General features: G+C 47.0%; 1 protein-coding gene across 6 annotated transcripts in view; it reads right to left on the bottom strand.

Annotated features, from left to right (window-relative positions):
• Positions 1-4,322: 4,322 nt before the first annotated feature.
• The window catches only part of SYP61 (syntaxin of plants 61), a 66,417-nt gene continuing 45,863 nt past the window's right edge, over positions 4,323-24,876 (bottom strand). For all 6 annotated transcript variants that reach the window (XM_086503772.1, XM_086503774.1, XM_086503773.1 and 3 more), the window contains 3 exons: positions 4,841-4,931; positions 4,695-4,760; positions 4,323-4,608 (listed from right to left, as the gene is read on the bottom strand). In XM_086503772.1, coding sequence (XP_086359898.1) covers positions 4,501-4,608; positions 4,695-4,760; positions 4,841-4,931 — 265 coding nt within the window. In that variant the 3' untranslated portion in view covers positions 4,323-4,500. The remainder of the gene's footprint in view (positions 4,609-4,694; positions 4,761-4,840; positions 4,932-24,876) is intronic.

Below are 24,876 nucleotides of genomic sequence, written 5' to 3'. Positions count from 1 at the left end.
AAGAGGTAGCATCTAATTTATATCTGAAAAGATTTGATCTCTTTTCAAAATAATTAGTAACTTGAAAATGAAAATTGATTAATGTCTAGGGTATAACCACTTGTAAGGAGAACAAGAATCACATAGCAATCAGTAAATTTAAGAATGGACATGATTTTGGAAGGAATCTAAGAGAATTAATTTTTTGCTACCAATATTTTGATAGACACAAATTCAAGGTACAACCACCTCATCTAGCTACTAACATTCCATCACCATATCTTTGCAAAGCATGTTCTACAAATCTTCACGTGCATTGAGTGGCACTTGAAGTGCTGCTACAAGCCATATCCTTCATCCAATAGAGTGGGCCAAGATTACACACGCTTAGCACCATTTAATGTTTATAACCTTCAAGTACATGATTTCCACTGCATTAATGTAGCCTTAGAATTATTTTCCAAAATAGGACATCACGTGCATCTCTTGAAGGAAGCCTTCAAGTTTTTTCATTGCACTTCATACTTAAGTGGATGTCTTGATAGGGAGACTCATTGATACTTTATTTATAAAGGTTTGCAAAGACCAACGTTTTGCTATATTATCCTTCTTGCGAGTTACATGCTTGAAACATTCTTTGTTCCTCCTCTCTTTGTAGCCTCTTCCTTTGTTGTTTTGAATGATTATTCGATGCATTTTTAGTTGACTATTCTATAGACTACTACAATTTTTGGCTGATAGGGATACTAAGATTCATCTTGATGTCAATGAAAATAAAGTTTGGAGGGATTTTTGGCTTGTAGATTTATGCTCATGTCCACCTCTCTTAATAGTTATAATTTTTTCTTTCTTTGAAGTTTGTTTCATTCACTTCAAATGCTTTTATTTGATTGATGATACTGTCGTACAAAAGTTATTTCCCTTGAAAAGTTAATGTTAGCTTTCAAAAGGAATATGGTCTTGCTTCTAGCTATTCAAAAGTTTATGTTGCTAACATTCAAGAAGAGCAAGCAGTGTTCAATAGAGTTGCGAGTGGTGTTAGAGAGCAAGGAGATGGAGGGAGGGTGGTGGATCACAAGGTGACAAGGGAGAGAGTGGTGATGCTAATGGAGGTGAGAATGACAAAAGGGACAAACCCATAATGTTGAGAATCTAAATGCAAATGTTACAACAATGGTCACTAAAACAAAAATTGCATCCAAGGACAAACAATAGTTGGGTAGAGAGGGAAGAAACTATAAATCCATGGAAGACCTTGGTGACCTAACCCCTAAAAGAGGTTATAATATAGAAACCTAGTTCATGTGCTCTCAAAGGTAGTTCTTTGGAAATTTCTTGAATGATACTCCTCTATAATCTAACAAAATTTTGAATTCTACACATGATAGGTGACATCCTCAAGTGTCAACTGCCCTGGCTTTCTTGAATTCAGTTAGTCTTATTTGAAAGCACTCCTTACATCCCATTGTGCAAGATGCTTTGCATCAAGTCCAAGGCTTCGTGTGATATGCTTTACAAGTCTGGATGATCAAATTGTTAGCAACACTCCTCTACTGCAGAGTTAGAATTTATACGTGTGTGAAGTCCATTACATAATGCATTTTTGAGCATAGTCATATGATATTTGGGCTAGGTTTATGCTGTGTACAAAATCTCACATGATTTGTTGCAAAAAACCGTTGTGCCTGGCAACGCCTTTGTTGGATGTATGCCAAATGTGGTGCTCTTGTGCGATATGACCAAGGCATTCCCAAGCACGACAAGGTTTATAAACAACCCTTGTTGAAGTGTCCCACATTTGTCATACATATTGACCAAGGCAGTGCCAAGCACGCCATCTCTTTTCGAGAGCAATTTGCATAGAGTGACATGCCTGCAAGATGCACACGTAGGTGACAACGTCTCGACAAAGGCATTCGCTTTGCACATGCTGAAAACAGTCCAAAGCTTGCTGGCCCGGCCGTTGTTGGGCATATCCTGCAGTTCGTGCGTTCCAAAAGACGACATCCCGCACAGGAGCACCACATCTGGCATACATATCGACCAAGGCATTGCCAAGCATGGCAGTTTTTTGCAACGGCCTCTTACTAACAATATCAGAGTGAATTTTTAAGCCCAAACCACCGTATTGTGTGCTTTCAAGATGCACCCTTATATGGTTGGATCTCGAGGGAGGCCTTCTCTTTGCACCTGCTGAAAACAGTCCAGAGCTTGCTGGCTCGGCCGTTGTTGGGCATATCCCTCAATCAATGCATTCCAAGAGACGACATTCCGGACAAGAAGCTTCTCAAGTACTTTTCGTGCTTTCTCAAGCCGTATCTGAAGTGCCCCATAGTTGGCATATATTCCCCCAATCAATGCACTGCAGGAGATGGCATTCGGGAGTAGAAGCTCTGCAAGCACGTTTTGTGCTTTCTGAAGTGCACTACATTCAGCATACGTATCAGCCAACACATTACCAAGCACTACAACTTTTTGAAAAAGTCCTAGCTAAAGTGTCCCATATTTTGCGTACGTATCAACGAAGGCGGTGCCCAGCACGCCATCTCTTTTACAGAGCATCTTGCATCCAGCCACATGCCTGCAAGATGCATACGTAGGTGATAGCATATGGAGAAAGGCCCTCGCTCCGCACCTGTTCAAAACAATGCATAGCTTCCTGGCCCGGCCGTTGTCGGCGGCAGGCATATCCTGCGATTAGTGCATTCCAAAAGACGACATCCCACACACGAGCACCACATTTGGCGTACATATCAACCAAGGCATTGGCAGTCCCAGCAAGTTTCTACCACTAACAATATCAAAACGAAATTTTAAGCCCATATCGGCATCTTGTGTACACAAACATGGCTTCAAGATGCACGCATATGTGATTGCTTCTGGAAAGAGGCCCATATCCGCATCTTGCGTACACACACATGGATTCAAGATGCACGCATATGTGATTGGTTCTGCAGAGAGGCCCTTGCTTCGGATCTATTGAAACCAGCCAAGAGATTTCTGCCCAGCTCCTGATGCGCTTATCCCGATCAAAAATCGGTATGCCAAGAATAGAGTGAACGTACAATTCGCTTAATCCCTCCAATTTCACAAGGGCCAGTGGGGTTTCTATTTTCATGGAAAGTGTTGGAAACTTTACTTTTTGTAGAGTATCACTCCCATAACACTTTCCAAAGAGAGATCTTTATCTTGTCAGAGGCCACTATTTCATCCAAATGTTATTTGTTACCACTATCCAGCTTGCCTCTGGCCATTGCTTTCCCCAAAGCTGGTTAAGGGGATAGAACCAATCTAAAGAGACCAACAGACAGTGGTAATTGTCTTTGGTCTTAGATTTGCAAAAGTGTCTATCCTTGGAGACCCTTTCTACAATGGGGACATATACTAAAAGCAAGGGAGCCTTTACTTTTAGCATAAGGAATCTTGAGGGGGAGGAGATTCCATTTAGAGAGGAGCATATAGACACATGAGATGATACTTGGAAAATCATCAATGAGAGAATCAATACTAGCTTGAGCTTTTCAGGCAAGATTATCTATACATTGCAAGGAAACAATTGGCAAACGGCTTGGATGAGAGAGAGTAGGGTTCAAACGCACTTGTAGACAAAGAAGAACATCTGCTAATCTCCACCTTATAAAGGGCGACAATCTTCTACTCATCGCAAAACAGGCACCTTGCAAATATGAGAGAGAGAGAGAGAGAGGGCAGCTGCCACGGGGGGGGGGTGTTTACGCACACCAACATTTGAGAATGCCACCCACCCAAAACATAGCAATGAATTTTCAAATGGAGAACAGAGTCATCAGGAACCCTCAAGGATGGAGAAATAAAAGTCCTTTTTGAGTACCATGAGGCATATCACTTTCCTTATCAAGCATTGCCTGTTGAAGAATCCTAATGCAATGCAGCTACTGGAGATGCCCATGCCATCATGCCATGAATGAAAGAACCTTCTGCATTAGCTGAAGCTGAGAGTTGCTTGCCAATAAAAAACATGTAGCTACAAACAAGCTGCACGGTGAAGAACTCCAGTAGCGCTAGCAAATGCAAGAACTGTTACAAATGCTTTGTGCTTTGAGACCAGTATTTACATGGCATCAGAGCATTGCTTGATGAAATGACCCATAGTGAACTCTTAAAATGAATGCTATCACATCCTTGCAACATTTCAGTCCGATTATGCAATAAGCCCCTTTCTTTACCTTATAACATGGTATACCCATAAACCTCAAAATCAAGGGCACATGTGATCTATTCAACCAATCCCTACTTGCAAAATACAAAGTTATCCACTACAGTGACTCCAGATTAGGTAGAGACAAAGAAGAGCACACCCTATCAACAACGAACATGTGGCCAGCACTCAATATAAGGGGGAAATACAACGCTTGGTAAAACCAGCATTTGAAAGCTTCCCACCTCCAAATGCTCAAACTCTCCAGCTATAAAAATGTACCAACAATCAAGCTTTCGAAAATCGGCTGGGGATAAACAGCCTACACTCTCCATACCAGCTATTCAAGAAAAAACAAGTAGAATCAAGACAAGTAGTAAGATTACAAGAAAGATTATCATCATTATTTGTCCTTTTGCTCCAGCCCTTTTGATAACATGAGCTACTTTTTTCTGCAACAAATTGCCAAGAATTTCAGCAAACCAAAAAAAAAACATGAACATTATGGAAGCTGGGCTTCAGGGAATATGAATTCAACCTGAACAAAATCCAGCCTGTTGGTTGTATTGTCCATCTCTCGACCAATACCATCGATAATCCTATCCTGACCCCACACACAATTTGGGCACTCAGAAACCTACTGAAAAATTTGTGAGAGTTTGCGTCTGAAACTTCCAGAGCTACCTGAGAAATCAACTCGTCATGGATCGTGAGCCCAACATCCCCTAGCCGTTCCACACTCGCACTGAGCTCATCTAGATCCTGATCTTGCTCTCTGTAAGGTATAGAAAGCAAGGACAAAACCTCTCGCTCACTAAAACAGCTGATAATTTTGGCCTAACTAAGACCTGCTGAGAAAGGTTCTCAAACCTTAAGCACAACGACACAGCCTGATTTGCAACTAATCAGAACACAGAACACTTCATCTACATGGAATCAATAACAATGTAATCATAATCAAAACAAAACACCAGCTAAGTCTGCCACTTGTTGCTCTTCTAAGAGAAAACATGAAACCCACTTTCTTTTTCTTGTCCATGCATGTATACCCTTGCTCAATATGAGAGGAACCTTCTTGTTTAAAAAAATAAGCACAGAGAACGGAAACAATGAAGACTGATGTCTTGAACCCTACCAAGGATTCTATCTCAAGGGGAAATAGTTCCTCTCGCTTAGCGGTAGAATAAACAACAGATCACTAGCTAACACAAGCACCTGCACTTGGCCTTACATGGACCAATCTCCTGGGACATCAAGCACCAACTTCCAGCAGGGCTTGCTTCCAAGCGCTTGCACATGTGATATTTTTTATGGATTCGATTCAATCGGAGTTTTAAGAGATTGAATAAAATCTTCATCGTACATTTTGAGCAAACAATAACCCCTTATTACCAAGAATGCATAACTTGAAGAAACTTCTATCTCATGCAAGGGAGCCTTAAAACATTGGCCAGTGGGCAGTCGCATGTATGTATACACACGAGTCACAAATTGCTGACTAAGCAACCTTAGCTTGAGGAGCTTGAGCAACTTCGTGATGTGGCAAGGAGCTTCGAGCAAGGGACGAGGTGGAGAGGTGCTTGCTGGCACAGTAAATGCTTGCTGCCATGGAGAGGAGCCTGTTGACATGGCAAGGTGCTTGTGTGCAAGACTAGCCATTATGAGACGTGTTAGGTGTAAAGTGAGCCTCGAGGTATGTATGAATATACGTCAGATAGGTATGTATTGACACTCGAGCGCATCACAGAGCATCTGCCGTCAGGACTCAGGAGCCCTTCATGCAAGGCAGGTGGACACACAGGCACTCTTTGCATGGCAGGACACTCAAGACAGTTCATGCAAGGTAAGAGGAGACATAACAGTACGCCCCAAAACAGTTGGTATGAAGAGGAACGCAAAGAGATGACAACTCAGTTACAGAGAGAGGTTGCTACTGGGGTGACCACTCACAGACAGTCACGAATCCTCTTCTGACGCCTTATGCAAAGAGTGAGCTCTGCCAAAGGATCCTCCGTACTGAGAGAGAGAGAGAGAGAGGGGGGGGGGGGGGGGGGGGGGGGGGGCGTAAAAGAAGCCATTGACAAGATGAGTACGAGGAGATCATAGGACCATGATAGACTAGAAGCAAAGCACTTGATACATGCAAGAGACACGGCAATAGATCTAATAGCCCTGATATTCAACAGAGCTGTGTGTGAGGGATTTCCTGACACTTGGGAGTATGTCCATGATCGTGCCGATATATGGTGATCCCAATTTTCCGAATAACTATTGCACTATTATGGTTAGTCACTCACTGACCAAACTCTAAGCATCTATCTTGGAGCATGAGTTGAGTAAATGGGCAGAGAGAGAGGGGATACGTGCCCCAGGACAAGCAGGGTTTTGAAGGAAATTTTCCACTTTGGATCATAAATTCACTCTCATAGATATCATTGAGGAGGGCATAGCATATGGGAGAAGGATATATTGCAGCTTTGTGGGCTATGATAAACCTTCTGGTCCGTGCTCATTCAACCACTGTTTCATAGAGTGCCATAATACCATATATCAGCTCACATGATACTCCTGTCGAAGGCTTTGCAGAAATCAGTTCACTCCAATATAGGGGTGAAACAAGGATGCCCACTCTCACCGACCCTCTTTGGATTATATATCGATGAGATCTCAGACTACATTGGGAGCTCAAGAGGCAAAGGACCCTAGTTGGCTGGCATTGGGATATTGTGCTTATAGCAGACTCACCAAAGGGTATGTAGCACCTCGAGGCCTTACACCCATTTGCGCAGGACAGTGGTTTATCAGTGAACCTTGGTAAAACCAAGGCCATGGTGTTCAACGCCACAGCATAGTGGGTCACGAGATCAACGCCTACCTTCTTATATGAACAGGAGACTGTGGAGTATGTGGATTCTTATACCTTCCTTGGAGTGGTCTTTAGTGGGCCCATCCTCTCCTTGAGAAGAGCAGCAAAGACAAGGCTAACTAGAGGATATGCATCATTGAGCGGACTAGAGAGAATGTGTGCACAAGTGCAGTTTTAGGAGCCACAGACAAAGAACTGGCTTTTTGACACTCTCGTCACATCAGCCATGGTTTCAGCCCGTAGGGATATCCTATTTATTGGTATTCAAGGTACATGCCTAACAAGCCAAAGGATTCCAAAGATGAAAGCACAACAGTAAAAAATTTCACCTTTTTTGGAGTGAAAGATCGGAAGAATTCCTCCAACAATTCGACGACATCTATGCTTCGAGGAACTTTACAAAAGAGTCAAAGATTTCTAGAGCAGCGAGATTTCTTAAAGATAATGCTATGCAATGGTAAAGTTCAATCGTGGCACAACCGCATGCTCCAAGGACATGGCAAGCTTTCAAGACAATTTTGCACCCAGCTATATGACATTTCTGTTTGACGTCCACATTTTGTCAAAACAGGGCAACTTGAAAATGCTTGCCACGAAGACCATGGAAGACTATATAACCAAAGGTTTCTCGGCATCTACCTTCCGGTGTCTTTCTTCAAGTTGATTCCCTTGGAGACTTGTGCACATGATACACCATTGGACTCCGTTTCAAACTAGTATCAACCATGCGAGAACTTATGGACCATGCCATTGCAAACTTATGAAAGGGAAGCTAGATTTTACCACAAAAGCAACTCCAGCAAACAAGTAGAATTCCCGGCAACAATGAACAAATCCTTGAGAATCTCGTGAAAGTCAACCTCAAAGGCCTCATTTGACCATGGAAGACTATATAACCAAAGGTTTCTCGGCATCTACCTTCCGGTGTCTTTCTTCAAGTTGATTCCCTTGGAGACTTGTGCACATGATACACAATTGGACTCCGTTTCAAACTAGTATCATTCATGCAAGAACTTATGGACCATGCCATTGCAAACTTATGAAAGGGAAGCTAGATTTTACCACAAAAGCAACTCCAGCAAACAAGTAGAATTCCCGGCAACAAAGAACAAATCCTTGAGAATCTCGTGAAAGTCAACCTCAAAGGCCTCATTTGACACAGCGTTGACGAGAAACCTTGTTACAAGAAGGCCAATGCTTTGAATGTTTTTAAACGGGGCATCGATACATGTCCTCAACGAGCCTCGACGTCTTCAAAGCAGCCTTCTGCTCCGACAACACATAGATCTGCAGGGCCACCTCCAGCTAAGAAAGCTAGACCTACTATTGGACTTGTACCTGATATTTACGACATAAACCTCAAAAGTTCGAATGAATTGTGCAGAGCATATGGCAAAGTCAATGGCTTGAAGGCAAAACATTTAAAGTTAGCAACGCTCACTGCTGCTGCGCATCCCCCTCGCCTGCTCTCACCACCCCCCAGCTCCCTCGCCCTCCCCCCGTTGCTTGCGTGCGCTGCCCCTTCCTCACCCCACATCAGCTCGCTGCCATGTAGCCTCGCGCAGCACTGCCCCCCGCGTGCTGCTCATCTTCCACCCCCCTCGCGCTGCCCTGCCCGTACCCCCCGCCTCCCTATTCCTTCGCGCTGCCCGCCCTTGCTCTTTCTTGCCAGCATTCCCGCCTCCACGCTGCTTTTGCTACAGCCCGCCATCTCCGAGCCCCTTTAAAAACCCCAAAATTTCACATGTCCCCCTCCCCCTCCCGCACAAACACACACGCACATTCTCATTTTGCCTCGCTCTGTTCGTTTCAGTCACCCCCCAACAACCCCCCCCCCCCCTTCCCTCCAAGGTTCCTGCAGGCTGAGGGTCTCTCTTCGTCTTCGGGTACCTGCCACGACATCACCCCCCCTTCTTCATCCGCAACACCAAACACAGATGGAGGCTCGAGCTCTGCCACAGAGGGACTCCGATGAAGTCCCCTCGCCCGACCCCGATAAGCCCACCATTCGACTTGCTCTCACACCGATAGAGCAAGCCAGCCTAGCCGCAGAGGTGAAACGCCTTCAGGCGACTTCCGTCATCTGCAAGATTCTCGGCACCAGACCCAAAAGAGCTGCGTGATCTTCTCCAAGCCCACCTGCTCGCAAAGTTCGGCAAGATCTTGGATGTTTAGTTCCTCCGACGTGGCTACTATCTGATAGAGTTCGAGACTTCCGAGATAGCCTCCAAGGTCATCACAATGAACCCCTTGGCCATCCAAGCAATTCGAGCCCACTTTCGAAAGTGGAGGCATGGTTTTGATCCAGCTACAGATGTTCTAGTAGAGGAGGTAGACCTTCCCATCTCTGTCTGCTTTCCTAGTTTGAGGAGGGAGTACCTGCCACTCTTGTCCAGGAGACACCTCGCACGGCAGTCTCTCTAGCTGCAAAGGCGGCCGGCATCCCTTTAGTACGTGTTCTGGTTCAGGACACCCACACTCTCCCGAAGGTCATCCTACTACCTCGGGTGAGTGGGGGTTGGTTCCGTCAGAGCGTGGAGTATTCGGGCCTCCCGAATCAGTGCTTCATTTGCAGACAGATGGGCCATTTGGCAAAGGCCTGTCCTCGCAAGAGACCTCGACCCACAACACATGTGCAGCCTCCCAAGGTTGAGCAAGCCCAGCAACCAGACACACAAGATGCACAGGCTAGTACCTCGACTGAGACCAACGATCAGACAACTGACGATTGGCAGCAGGTGCCTGCCTGCTGCCGACATGGGCGGCCCCGCCCCACCGCTCCCCCTGGTGGCCGACCTGCTACAGCTCAGCATCACTGGGTTTCGACTGGGAACCGTTTTGACCCCCTTCAGCAAAACCTGCCTGAGGAGATCGTCCACTTCAATTCCTCCTCCTCCACCCCTCCTCCCTCAAACGTTGTCGCTCAGCCTCCCTCGCCTCCACCCCCTCCTCCACCTCCACCTTCGCCTCCCGTCCCTCCTCTCTCCCCGGTGGGGCGCATAGCCTTATCTCTCGACCCTCCACCGCTCCTCCTCAGTCCCAGGGGACTGGACACAAGTCTGCTGCGAGGCGATCTCTTGGTAGGGCTTTCGCTACGAGCCGTGTGGCTCGAGAGGGACAGCCTCACTTGAGGCCACCTTTTTTGGTGCAGACTTCTCCTTTTGCAACAGTCCCTAGAATTTTGACTAGCTTTGACATTCACAGACGCTGGGACTTCTTCGACTACAGTTTCACTCGGTTTCTGGGTGACTCTTCTCCTGACCTGGAGGAGGCTTGCTTTCAATTCCATGTCCTCTTTCTTGCAACTAGAGGCATTGAGGCTTTGGACACAGCGGTGGGTTTCTCCTTCCCATTGTGCGGTAGGGATCTCACAGAGTAGACCCAGCACACAGTTCTTGACTGACTCAAAACTCAGGCTACTGAGTGCTCACACCACACAGGGGCCTTAGGGGTGACGGATCTTGTGCAAACACTTTGGCCTCTGGCCAAGTTTAGCATGACACCTCCGTGCAATGGGTTGCAGGCACATTGTGGTGCATTTGTTTGCTGACACTCAGAGCCCTCCTTGTTATGTATTTGTACATGAGGATTCTTGGACAGAGGATGTAGCCCTTCGAGCTGCACACTTGGCTTGGGCCTGGGCGAGACAATCATTCTTTCGCGCTTGTCTAGAAGTCGTTCGGATGTAGATTACTCTCCAAACTGGCCTAACAAATAGCGAGGTTGGCTATTGTGGGGTAGCAACTGTTTTCTCCCACTGACTCCATGAGGATCATCTCATGCAACATGCAAGGATTAGGAGGCCCCTTGTTTCAGCGTCAACGAGGTCGGTTGCGTCAGGAGCTTCAGAGATGCCTTGTGGGAGGTGAGATTGACATTCTTATGCTACAGGAGCATCATCATTGTGAGAGTCGCATTAGACGATGTGGTCAGATTTTGTGTGGTCGCTATGAGACGTTTTGGTCAGCTGCATTTGGACCTCGAGGCATCTAGGGTGGGGTATGTATGACTATTGCGGATTCTTTGCAACAGGCCATTGTGGACAGAGGGATTATTGTGCCAGGCAGGGCCCAATGGATTACTATGCAGGTTCAGGGTTGCCTCATGGGCTTCCTGAACATCTACGCGCCCAATGTGGCGAGTGCACGAGCAAAAGTTTTGGTCCCATATTGTAGAGTCTCTGCCACACGCAGAGCATAGTGCATTGGGCGTGACTTCAATATGTTGGAGGACCCCTCTGAGGTTATGTATGACTTTGCGGGTTTCACATGTGAGGCAACATTCTAGCTTTGTGAGGCCTCCAGACAGCCTGGCCTTTTCTCATTCGAACCGCAGAGTGGGAGGAGTGAATCTATCTCGGATAGATCGCTTCTACACTAGTGACATTTCTGTGACTTGGGTGGGTCAGTTGGCATTATGGCTGGGACTTCGTTTTAGGACCATGCACCAATGATCCTCACAGTGACAAATAGACAGAGGAAAGGAAGCACGTTGCTTCGCATCCCTGAGAGGGTCTTGCTGGACTCTGCGCTTAGAGAGCGAGTGGTAACTCTTTGGACACAAGGCTTAGACTTGCAGGACTCTCCTTCTCATAGAGTGGCCTTTGGACTTGCTCAGCTTAGTCAGCTTTTTCTTCAGGAGTCTACTGCCCGCCTGGCTGCAACGAGAGAAGAGGAGCAACGTCTCCGATGGGGCGTTGCTTCCTTGCAGAGGATGCAAGAGCAGCATCCAAACAGTCCTTGGTTGGAGGAGCAGTTGCAACAAGCTCGCCAGAAGCTTGCCAACACAGAGGAGCGGCGCCAGGAGTTTGCTTTTGATCGACACGCATCTCAGTGGATCCAGCTGAGTGACAGAGTGACAGGGGCTTTCTTTGAGACAATGGGGCCTTGACATGCGCATGCAAGGGTCAGCCACTTGAGGAGGCCTGATGGGTCAATTGCTTTAGAGCTAGAGGACATGCGTGCAATTGCCACCGACTTTTACCGTGACCTGCTGCGTGCAGAGCCTCGGCCAGAGCGTCAAGATGCATGCAGAGAGCAGGTGTGGGTAAACATGCCTTGTCTTGTGACTGAGGAGATGCGCCAGAGGCTCGAGCTGCCTCTCCACTTAGAAGAGCTCCACGCGGCCCTCAGAGCACTTCCCCGTGGTAGTTGTCTAGGTGAGGATGGTTTGACTCCTAGCTTTTTCTTAGAGTACTGGAACTTGCTTGGCTCAGATCTCTGCAACGCTTTTCAGTACATCCTACACACAGGACAGATGCCTGACAGCATGAGTGAGGGCTTGATTTACCTCATTTCCAACGAGAGTGGCTCCTTGAATGAGATTCGACAGTGGCGGACGATCACTATCCTCAACTCAGCCTACACAATTCTTGCCAAGGTTCTGAGTTTGAGGATTCAGCCACTTCTAGAGAGCATCATACATGGGACACAGATAGATTTTGTCAAGGAGATAGTATCCTTGACAATATCTTCCCTTTCAGGGAGGCATCTACCCTCGCACGCCTCCGTGGTGAGAATCTCGTGATAATTCTTCTTAATTTTGAGAAGGCTTATGGTAGAGTTGACTGGGACTTTTTGGAGGGAACTCTAGGCAAGATCGGCTTCTCAAATGCATGGATCAGAGGTGTGTCAACTCTCCATTGACGGGCACGCAGTTAGGTACTTTTGTCAGACGGTAGCAGAGATCGCTTCATGCTCACACATTCAGTCAGACAGGGCTGCCCTCTAGTCCCCCTTCCTCTTTCCGTTCTATGATGAGGCGATGAGCAGGTTTTTGGTTTCATAACAGGTTGGTCTACGTGGCTTAGTGCTCCCTATTCGGGGAGATGAGCTACTGGATGCTGAGTTTGCAAACGACTCAGCCTTGTACTTGGAGGGCCAGGAGGCCAACCTTCACAGGTGTGAGCAGGCTCTTGAGACCTTTTGTTGTGCATCAGGCGCACTGATCAACTTGAGAAAGACAGTGGCTTTTTCGAGTGGTAGTGCTCCTACGCCTGATTGGCTGCCAGTTCGGTACTTGGGCTGTAACCGGCCTGTTCAATCCAAAAAGGGCGGTAGACTTTACTTTAAACCTTGATTTAGCTTTAACCCATTATTAGTCGTCTATTTTACCTGTACTTTCAAGACACAACAAAGGGGAGAGGGATACAGGCTGCTAGATTGCACCTGTATGAGTAGACGGACACCAGATTGGCCCCTAACTTAGGCGCCCCTTTCGGTATTTCTTTATTGTTCAAAAGAGGAAATAAACGCTGTGGTTCCCTACAAGCTGCCCCGCACAAACTCGGCTGAATTTCCACTGTTCCAGCCCGATTTCGGCAGCATAGCTGTACTAGAACCCTTCACAGTCAGTATTCCCACGCATTGACTGATTTTCCCGACGCATACGAGCACTTTGCAAAACCTGGCGAGAATCTGCAGCACGCTGAATTCTCTGTTTTCAGCCCTGAAAATGCGCCAGATCACCTGTACAGCGGTCCCCTTGCGTCCCCGAACCTCCTGGGGGTATTAGGGTCCGTTTAGGGCCAAAACCCTAAACCTGCAAAAATACACAGCAGGCTGTAATTCACTGTTTCGGGCTCCGTTTCGCGTGCCGGTCGCATCCGTAGCAAGTCCTCGAGCTCCCGCACCTGTAGGGCTACTTGCCCTTTGAATCGGACGAGATTTCTGGCGTGAAACCTCTCCGAATTCACCTGTACCTGCGGGGGGGATTAGCCGCTAGCTAATCCAGTACCTGTACAAGAGGCTCTTGCCTCGGCAATCGCGCATGAACCCACACAACTGTACATTGGTCAAATGAAGAGCCCACTAGAGGGGCATAACATACTGCCAAAGGGGAGAGAGAGGGCAGTGCGTAGCGTGCAGGGCATCACTCCTGGCACCGCACTGTGCATAAGAGGGAAAGCAAGCACTCCATAGCTCTTAACCTGTGACAGAGACTTGCAAAATGGGCCTCCCAGCTATAAATCACGTTTTTGCCTTCTCTATAAGTAGTAAACTGGCCTCAGAGTGCCAAGTGTCACTCATTTGTGCATTTTCTCGCTTTAGACCCTCGGGTCTAAAAATATCTCACCTGCAGCCTCTGTTGACTTGGCCACAGAGTAACAAAATGATCCCCATGTCAAACTGCACGTAATGACGCGAAGACATTTTCAGGTCCCAAAATAGCAGTTCCCTAAATTTTAGGAGATGCTGCCATTGTATCTTTCTAGGTCATCCGACCCTCTTTGTACACTGCGGCCACATCCAGAACTGAAATGTAGCCTCTGTAGCAAAGGATTCCACTTTGGCTAGTCAATGACCCCACTTTGGCTAGCCATAGTCTTTGTCCAACCTTAGTGCTCTCTTGCCCTCAGGCCTGGACTCCCTCTGGACAGTTCCACACTAGCTATGCAATGCAGGGCAGTTAGATTTCCCGAGGGGTGTTTCCAAAAAGTGAAAGTAAATAGATAATAAGAAAGAAATCAACAAAAAGGATAGATAGTAGTCACACGCTGGTGACATGGGCTATCAGATTGGCTTGGACTTGTCTCGTGAGCAGCAGATTGCTCCCCTCCTTCTGTCCATCAGGAGGAAGTTGTTACATTGGAGTTCCGCACGACTTTCTCTGGCGGGTAGAGTGGTAGTGGCCAACCAAGTGTTGTTGGCCACTTCTTGTTGGATCTTTTCGAGTTCCTGCATCAACCAGATAGAGAGGCTGATCAGGAACTTCCTTTGGTCAGGGCGTGAAACTTAGGTAGCCCGGGCCAAAGTGGCCTGGCAGGTCATCACTCTTCCTTGTTCTCACGCTGTGTTGGGGATCATAGACCCAGCACAGCAGAGTAGAGCCCTTCTTGGGAAGTTCATCATCAGAGGACTTCTTCCAGAGGACGATCCCTGGAAGGAGTTTTTCCTTCAATGGCTTAGTGCTAGAGTACCTTAGGCTTGAGGCCCCTGGCGACCTTTGACTAGATTGATATTTGAAGAGATGCGCAGAGTTGGCCTGAGCGGAAAACCGTTTCAATGCGAGTCTGCTCCGTTCCTGGGAGAACTTCGGAGAGGCCTAGAGCAGCATTAGCCTACTTGCACGGAGGTGCGCTTGAGACAGCCCCTTGTTTGGAACCCCATGGTTAGCACTCAGAGAGTGCCACTTGGTTGGAAGTAGGCCTCATGTTTCTTGGGGTCCCATGGCAAAGGGTCTAGCACGCACTTTAATAGGTGATTGGCTACAGTTTTCAGGCTAATCAGAGGAGCTTCAAAGCATCCAGCTTCAGGGCATGAGAGGGGTGCAGAGCATGTGTCAGGACATCACAGAGCTAGTACCAACTGAGTGGCTGACACCTCTCGAGTCAACAGCGCCCAGATGGATGGGGGCCTTCACGCGACTGGAGGTTCCCATCGCAGTTCGGGCTTGCTCAGAGAATGTATCCTCCCTGTTTTTCAAGCTACAGGGTGAGGGTCGCTTACACAGAGTTTCCGTAGAGGCCCCACATGTGATAGTGTTGTTTTCAGAGGATCCGAGTTGTGGGCATCTGTGGGAGGACTTGCGTCATAGATCCTCACCCTGCACCTCTTGAGACTGGCCACTAGAGGTTGTGGGCCTGGGAGTGCTATCCACTCGCACGAGTGCAGTGGGATCCTTGAGAGTGGTTTTGGAGGGACCCTTTCTCCTTAGTCGACCATACAGGTGTCCCTTTCTTTCAGTACACTGTTCGACTGGGACGTCACATACTGGTAGCATGGAGAGAGGCTAGTCCTGCTGCAGCACCTCATTAGCAGGTGGAGGGTCTCACAGCTGAGTTCTTGGCAGCTTTTTGGGAGAGGTTGTGTTATGTCCCGCTCACAGGAGAGGGGATCTAGCCCAGATGCCATCGGGATGGGCGTCCAGTGTCCGGGCGGACGTAGTGTGATCACGGCCAGTGTGGCTGGCCATTATTATGAAAGGGAGGCCAAGGCCTCATTTTCAGTTATCGACCTCACCGGCAGAGTGTCAGTGGTTAGCCCGCGAGGCTAGGAGTGCGCGAGGTCACCTCGAGGAGGTGAGGCCAGGTGGTATGGGACGCTCGGTCTTACAGATGCACGCCTACGTTGAAACTAATTTGACTATTTTGTTTCTAATTTCTATTTTTTAGAATTAGGACTTTAATAAGAAATGTGCACAAGTTAACTAATAAGTTAAGGAATCACAGATCTGTACGAAAAGACATCAGGAAACAGACAACTCTGGTGTGTCATATGATGGGTGACAAGAAGCACCGTGAAGGAGTTGGCCTGTTAGTTCGGTGGAAGAAGACCATGTAATGGTGGTCCCTGATGAGTCACAAGATGGGTGACAGGTTCATCAGTAAGGGGACACACTAAGGGTCTAAGGAGGAAATCCGAACTGAGTAAGAAAGTACGCGTAAGAACGCAAGCACAAGAATAAAGATGGGTTCAATGAAGCTTTTTACGAAAAGCAGGAACAGTCGCGGGAGGGCAGATGCTTTCCTGCGAGGAGTCTGTGTCTGCATTGCATCTGTGTCGTGTCCTGCACTCGAGGACGCCTGGAATGTGTCCATGTAGCATTGTTTTCACTAACGGAGTGAGTTTTTAAAGTTTGAACAGATTCACACTTTATTTTATAAAGTGACCGGCCTCTTTATTAATAAAATAAGGCAGCCACTTAGAAGATAAAGCAACAAAACCAGCCAGCGAATTCTCTCTCCTTATTTCTGGTAGAACAGCGCCACAAAAAAAAGAAAAAAAACGGCCGCGATCTCTACGCGAGCAGTTATTCGTGCCGTGGCCAGGGAGCTATAAAAGCACCACATGCCCTCACTCACGGGAGGTACCAACATCAGCAAGAGAAGACTCTGCCGCAAGAGATCGCGAGACTACGAAGCACAGAAGTCGCTTTTCCCGTGCAAGAGCGACAGGTATCTATTGTGGATTCGCCATACGAATTGTTGTCGCGTGTTTGTGTGGTTTGTTTTGCAGGAATCTCCCGTCTTACGGGAAGGCCCTTTACAGGAAGTACGGCTTCATGCCTAAGTCCCTTACGGGAAAGTATGGCTTCGCGCCTAAGTCCCTTATGGGAAGGAACGGCCTTGTGCCTAAGTCCCTTACGGGAAAGTACGGCTTCGCGCCTAAGTCCCTTACGAGAAGGAACGGCCTTGTGCCTAAGTCCCTTACGGGAAAGTACGGCTTCGCGCCTAAGTCCCTTACGGGAAGGAACGGCCTGGTGCCCAAGCCCTTTGTGGGAAAGTATGACCTTCAGGTCTAAGATTACAGAACGGAGGGGTTTCCTCGGGTTCTCGTGCTTGTATAAGAATTCTTCCTGAATAAAAGAATACTCTTTACGGGGGGGGGGGGGGGGGGGGACCAGCCCATCTTCTCGTCCCCAATACTGTGTCGATCTTCTCCCTTCTCTCATGTTTTCAAAGAATTATAATTTTCAGATTTTCTAAGTTACGCTCCCGTTTTGTGACATACGTCCTAAGATGCTAGCCCCATCACGGGGGAGCTGCCGGATGGTGGCTATGGTCAGGTGGTTCGTCCGACGCGTATCTGTAGGCGGTCTGTGTAGCCGAGAGATCCATCTCCGCGTTCATTTCATGGTATCAGAGCCAGCTTGGCTACACAAAGGACTGTGTGCACACCTACAGACTGATTTAAGTCGGATAATATCTGTTTCATGCAATTTTTGATGAATTGGTTATTTAATTAATCGTTTTTCTTCTCATGAGTGTACGTGCAGGTGAAAATTAATGTTTCTCTGCTGTTTTTTGATAAAATTCGGCAATTTGACAGGTGGGAATGCTGAAAATCAGGGAGTTCGTTTTTAATTTACTGATTTATGATTAAAATTCAGCATATGTTATGCTTTTAAATCTCTCTGTAAATCCCCCTCTTTGTAAGTCTCTTTGTGCGAAGCATAGAGAGAGAGAGAGAGAGAGAGAGAGAGAGAGAGAGAGAGAGAGAGAGAGAGAGAGAGAGCTACCTCTCTCTATGCGGGCCTTGAGTCTGCAGGGGAGGTTGCGTAGCTTTTTTTTCCAACATGGTGCCCAATTGGCAGCATAGCATGTGCCAAACCCATGCGAGCGCACGCTGCCCACATTCACGCGCGTGTGTTTCCTTCCACGCTCCACGCGGCATACGCTGGTTGAGGCAGCGATCGTTTTTTTAAGTTCAACGCGGGAGTTCTCTTTTGAGGTCACTTAAGCTTGGTTTATTTAAATCAAGTGGCCTTTTTTTTTATAAAAATGGCCGGGACTTTTTAAAGTATAGTTTGAAACCTGTGTTTTAATAAAAAAAAAACTCACTTACAGAGACCTGTAAGTTGCAAAGAAATGAGTTTTTAGACTCTCCTGCTTCTCTCCCCAGCCTGCTCTCTCTCACCTGCTTGCGCTCTCGCGCTCCCGCCATCACCTGCTCGCCTTCAGACGCGTGGAGCTCCTCGAACTTCACTTTTTCGCAACCGAAAAGTACAAAAAAAGGCCCGGTTTCGCGTGCAAATTCCAATTTTTTCACGCACTTCGCCATGGATTCCTCCAGCTCAGATGTGCAGCGTGACAACGCGCCAGGTAACATCCAAATTCCATTCACACATGCTCTCTACACATGGATTACAAGCACTTTCCAAAGTTTCGACCAACGTGTTACTGCTCTGGAAAACGCGAATGTTCAGACGAACCTTCGCTTGGCCTCTCTCGAAGGGGTCGTACAGGGGCTCAGTTCCCGACTTTCTACTCTCGAAAATATGGCTCAGTCGACGACTGCGCGTATTTCCGAGGGCGAAACTCATCTCCAACAATTGCAGATGCAGATTGCTGCTTTTGGGCGTTCGCAGGTTGGTCCGACTGCCACAATTCCGTACAAAACTACAAATTTCTCAGGTGAAGAGAAGGAGTGTACGGAATTGGCTGTAAATAACTGGCTGCACCAGTGGACCATATACTTTGATCTCCATGAGGAGCATGATGAACAGAGGATTCAGACGATTCCTCTCTATCTGCGCAGCAAGGCGCTTACCTGGTGGCGCGACATGACAGAGAAGCCTACGACGTGGACTGACTTTTGTGTGAAATTCAAGAGGGATTTCGCCAAAATGGACCCTTTGGAAGCTTATGCCAAACTAAAGAGTCTTTCGATGAAAACTCTATCTTTTGATAAGTATACGACAGCTTTCAAAGAGGCGCTCACCTTCCACAAGGTGGATTCTACGCACGCTGTGCACATGTATCTGCTGGGATTGCATGAGGATTACCGTTGGGCCTTAATACAGGATAAAGCCCCGACTGACGTCGAGGACGCAATGGCAAAGGCCAGGACGTTCCATTTGATAAATGGAGCGAATTACGAGAAGAAAAGAATTGCAGACCATCAATCCGATGAGGGTGCTGCGAGGAGAAGAAGAAAGCCAGAAATGCTTCAGTCGCTGATGCAGTGAAGAAGGGGGCTTGCTTCGGCTGTGGCCAGACAGGTCACCAAATCAAGGATTGCCCCAAGAAGAAAAAGATGCAGAAACCGCAAGGCGGTCCTTCGGTTCAAATCCACGAGATCTCAGGTAACTCTGATGTTGTTCAAGTTGAAATCCATCATTTAGCGCACAGTTCATGCACTAATTGTACTTTTAGCACCGAAGTGTTTGATAAGCACGATCTTCTCCGTTTCCCCGGGAAGATCAATGGTCACGACGTGACCGTACTCCTTGATAATGGAAGCTCACACAATTTTGTGGATGCAAAATTTGTGCAGAAACTGAGCCTGCGGACGCGGGACAGTGACCATGAGTATCGCGTGAAGATGGCTCGTGGCGTGGACACGGATGTATGGAATCGGATGGTTCCAGACTTGTCGCTCGAGCTAGATGATTACAAAGAGAACCTGGATTTCCATATCACGAGCCTGGACAGAGCAGTTGTTATTTTAGGAATTCCATGGTTTTATGATAAACAAGACTCATTGTATGTAGACTATGTACATCACTCTCTTGTTTTTGTTAAGCATAACATGCCTCATGTATCTGTGTCGCTTTGTAATCAAAAGTCTGTAAATAATGGTTTTGCAATACCAGTTGTTACTGCTTAAAGAAATAAAGTCTTTTGATGTTGACTTTTATCAATGTGTACCATCTGTTTGGTTTGATTCATTAGTGCTTGGTACTTCTGTCACTGAATTTCGTAAAAATGTTTCATGTTCTTCTGTTTAACTTAGGGATTCCGACGAATCCAACCTTATCCAAGAAATCATGACTGATTTCAAGGATGTTTTTCTTGATGATCTACCTCCTGGCTTGCCGCCTTCGAGAGGAGTAGATCATGGCATTGAGTTGCTGGCTGGTAGTCAGCCCTTCTCAAAGCAACCCTGTCGGTTTAGTAAAACGGAAGAGGACGAGATTCAGCGGCAGCTGAAAGATTATCTCAACAGGGGTTTTGTTCGGCCAAGAAAGTCCCCGTGGGGAGCGCCAGTGTTACTTTCTCGAAAGAAGGATAACACTATGCGCTTCTCCGTGGATTACAAGGGGTTGAATAAGCTCACTGTCAAGAACAAGTATCCGCTCCCGTGCATGGGCGATCTGATAGATCGGCTCCATGGCGCGTTGTATTTTACGAAGATAGACCTGCGATCAGGCTATCATCCGATACGGATCAAACTGGAAGATATTCCTAAGACAGGCTTCCATACGGATCAAACTGGAAGATATTCCTAAGACAGGCTTCCATACGCGTTATGGTCACTACGAGTTTTTGGTCTTGCCTTTTGGTTTGACCAATGTTCCAGCTACGTTCCAGCAAATGATGAATGATCCGCTGAGAGCATTTTTAGGCAACTTTGTTGTTGTGTTTCTCGATGATATCTTGATCTACAGCCGAAGTTTGTATGAGCACCTAGTACATATACGCACTGTTTTCGAAGTACTGAGAACTGAGAAGCTTTATGCTAAGGCTTCTAAGTGTGAATTCTTTAAGAAAGAGCTTCTGTACTTGGGTCACATCATTACTCGCAATGGAATTCGCGTTGACCCTGAAAAATTGGATAAAGTGCGAAATTGGCCCATTCTGAAGAACGTGCGCCAAGTAAAGTCCTTTTTAGGCTTTACTGGATTCTTTCGCAAGTTTATCAAGGATTACTCTAAAGTTGCTGCTCCGCTTACGCAACTTTTAAAAGGAGGGGTGAAAGGGCCGAAGACTTTGGGTCCCCGTTGTAAAGGTAATCCCCCTGTTGTTTGGAATGAGCGTCTCAACGAGAGCTTTCGAACACTAAAGCACTTGGTGACTACTGCGCCAATATTACACATTGTGGATCCTAGCAAACCGTTTGTGGTTGAAATGGATGCTAGTGATTATGCTATTGGTGCGGCATTATATCAGGATGGACGTCCTGTTGCGTTTGAAAGTAAGAAGCTTTTCTGACGCTGAGATGCGTTATCCAACGTATGAAAAGGAGTTTTGCGCCATAGTCCACGCCCTAAGGAAATGGCGGCACTACTGGTATGGCTCTATGTTTGTTGCATGGACAGATCATCATTCCTTGCGGTATATCTGTGATCAGGGTGATCTCAGAGGCCAGAAGGCTAGATGGGTTGAGCTTATGCAAGAGTTTGACTTTGAGATCCGTTATCGAAAAGGATCCAGCAATCGAGTTGCCGATGCGCTCAGCAGGATTCCTGAGGTCAATACCTTGTCTATGGCTGAAATCTCGACGGATTTCTATCTCTCTCCGACGGCTATGTCGTTCTCATGGCCATTTTGGCAAGATATGGAACGAGGTCGAAGCGGGCCATGACTCGCATACAGGCTTGGGTGATCCGGCGACCCAAGTGAGTCGTGCTAGAGAGACGAGACAGCGACAATATTCCATTAGAGATGGACTATTGTTCAGAAATGGTAAAGTCTGCGTGCCGGAAATTGATGAGATTCGACAAAGGATTTTGTGCGAATGCCACGATGTTCTTAGCGCTGGGCACCCAGGCATCCAGAGAACTTTGGCTTTGGTCAAGCGATATTTCTATTGGCCAAGGATGCGCTCTTACATAGAGAGCTATGTGAAGAGATGCCCTCAGTGTCAGGTCAATAATGCAGAGCACCTTAGAAAAGCTGGCTTGCTACATCCATTGGAAATCCCGGATGCCAAATGGCAGAGTATTTCCATGGACTTCATCGTTGGTTTGCCAAATACTAGTCAGGGCAATGACGCTATTTGGGTTGTGGGCGATAAACTCACAAAAATGGCGAAGTATATACCAACGAAGTCGACAGTAAAAAGCCATGAGTTGGCGGTTTTATTTGTCGATCAGCTTTATAAGTTGTATGGTCTCCCAAAGGATATCGTCAGTGATCGAGATACTAAGTTCACTGGCCGATTTTGGCGAGATGTGTTTGCTCATCTTCAGACGAAGTTGAGTATGTCGTCTTCTGAAAGGATGAATTAGACGTTAGAGGACATGTTGAGAGCCTATGTCTCTCATAGGCAGTCTGACTGGGAAAGGTATCTTCCACAGTTAGAGGTTGTCTATAATAGTAGCAAGCATTCTGCTACTGGATTTAGCCCGTTCATGCTGATGTATGGATTTGAGCCTAAATCCCGAATTGCTATTGGCTTAGAGAAAGTCAAGGAACGCCAAGCTCGTGATTTCCTGTATGACATGCAAGAAATGCTCAAATTGGCTAAGGATAGTATAAGAACGGCTCGTGATCGAGTCACTACTCACTACTTATGCTAATCAAAAGAGGTCTCCAAGGACTCTAGATATGGGACAATGGGTCTATCTGAAGATACCCAAGGATTCCAAGACTATGCGAACAGGAAAGCATTATAAGCTTTCAGCTAGATATTGTGGTCCGTTCTTGATCACAAAGAAAATTGGCCAAGTTGCCTACACACTAGCTCTTCCTTCGGATGTTAGTGTACATCCAGTCTTTCATGTCAGCCGCCTTAAGGTGAAATTAGGCGAAGCCGACATTGTTGTGCCTATCGAGGAAAATGTATGGCAAGATATTGAAACTGAGTATACTCCTCGAGAACCAGAAGCAGTTCTAGATCATCGTACCCATCATTCGCGTCAAAAGGCTAATGACAAGTACTTAATTAAATGGAAGGGTCAACCATCTCCGCATTCGTTTCAGGTTGTGGGACTCCATACAGCCTCGGCGAGTTACTTTGTTCCATTGGCTAGTTGCACATCGAGCTACAGCAGTTGGGAGTTGGCTTGTGCATACTGGTCCCTCGACAACATGCCGACTTGTGACCACTGTGTGGGGAGTCAACGCCATTGTCTCTGGGATTGTCCTTTGGCACAACCGGTTTGGCTTCGTGTCCTTCGGCTGATGCCAGCTCTTTCGACAGCACGACAGTACACTTGGGGGGCAACTGCTTGGTCCACTCTCACCGGCCCGGCACTTCAGTGTGAGCTATCCTCCACCAACAGGATGATAGTGATGCAGGGGGGTCAACCTACACCCAGCCTGCTACAGAGCTTACTCCACAGGAGTGATACAGTGAGAGAGAGGAGTGTTGGGAGCTCATCTGCAGCCTGACACTCTAGTTCCTCTGGCGAGCCTGCTGCTTCCGCATCTTTGAGACTAGTTCTGTACCACCAGCAGAGACTGTTCGAGATTTTTGACTAGAGCTGACCCACACTCTCAGAGGACAGTTCGAGAGACTCGAGGGCAACTCCGACCGCATGCGGGAGCGTAGAGAGGCCTTCCTTCGACTCTGGCGCCCTGGGCTTTTCTTCATCATGGTCCAAGGTGTGCTGATGGCACTACCGCCCACCTGTGTGGCTTTTCCCTCCTCCCATCTCTTGATTTAGCCTCCTTGTACATATGTTGTTTTTCATTGGGGGAGTCTCCCCCCTTATGTTTGTTGTAGCTCTCTCTTGCAAAGGTGGTTGTCGCCCCATGGGCAGTTTCAATAACTAATAGAAGGATCTTTTTCTCCGAAAAAAAAAGATATAAGAATTGTTTCTCTGGTTTTAATACTCATTTCAATGATTTGTGATTTACTTCCCAATGGCCTGTTGTTTGATAAATGTATGAAACCTCGCAACAACGCACACCGGGTGTCTGGGGAGCGTTTCGTTGTACGTTGGAAAACATCTAAACAACACAGACCAAGTGTATGGGGAGCATTTAGTTGTATGCTTTAAACCTCCAAGCGACGCAGGCCACGGTCTGGGGAGCGTTTGGTTGTATCAGTCCCCTAAGCACATGGTCCGAACCTTTTTAGATTATTTGCAGGGGGAGTGACAAGGTAGTCGTTTAGTGGCTCCATGCCGCAAACCGTTTGTCTCGGAGGAGTGCTTAGGGGCAATGTTCATTGTGTCTTGTAACATGCATATGTGAGTATTTGTGTTGTATTGTGATATGCCAACCACTAAATATTCCTAATTGGGTGAGTATATATATAGTTTTAGTGCATTGAGACACCCGTAACAAATCAACGAGGTCTGGGTGTGATGGATAATTTTGCTACGCCGGAATATCAATAGTTCCAATATAGAATAAGAAAACCGATTGTCCCTCGACATGACCCTCAGATTTTTGAGGTAACGTGAGTTGTTTTGCAGATAGATTAGTAATCGCGGACAATTACTCTTCTTTCAAAAAGGGGGGATGTCACAAACTACTAACATGTCAAGCCATTGAAGACCCGGCAGGTTAGGGTTTCCTCGACCTAACCCTAACCGACTTGCAGATCCCGACCGAGGGGCCTTGAACCCTAGAAGCAGTAGAAGCAGAAGCTCTCACCAACTTTTAAATCCTCGCCGAGTGGGGCAAATTAATAGAAGAGTTCTTACCAACTTATGGGACCCCATTCGATGGGGCCCAAGTCACTAGAACTAAAGACGGACCTCCACACACACAAAAACTTGAGCGAACCAACTGATGACA

The sequence above is a fragment of the Adiantum capillus-veneris genome, chromosome 27 (genome assembly GCF_014529385.1).
Source record: "Adiantum capillus-veneris isolate H3 chromosome 27, ASM1452938v2, whole genome shotgun sequence".
NCBI classification, from domain to species: domain Eukaryota; kingdom Viridiplantae; phylum Streptophyta; class Polypodiopsida; order Polypodiales; family Pteridaceae; genus Adiantum; species Adiantum capillus-veneris.
Note: the sequence above shows the minus strand (reverse complement) of the source record. Positions and strands in the feature narration are given on the sequence as shown.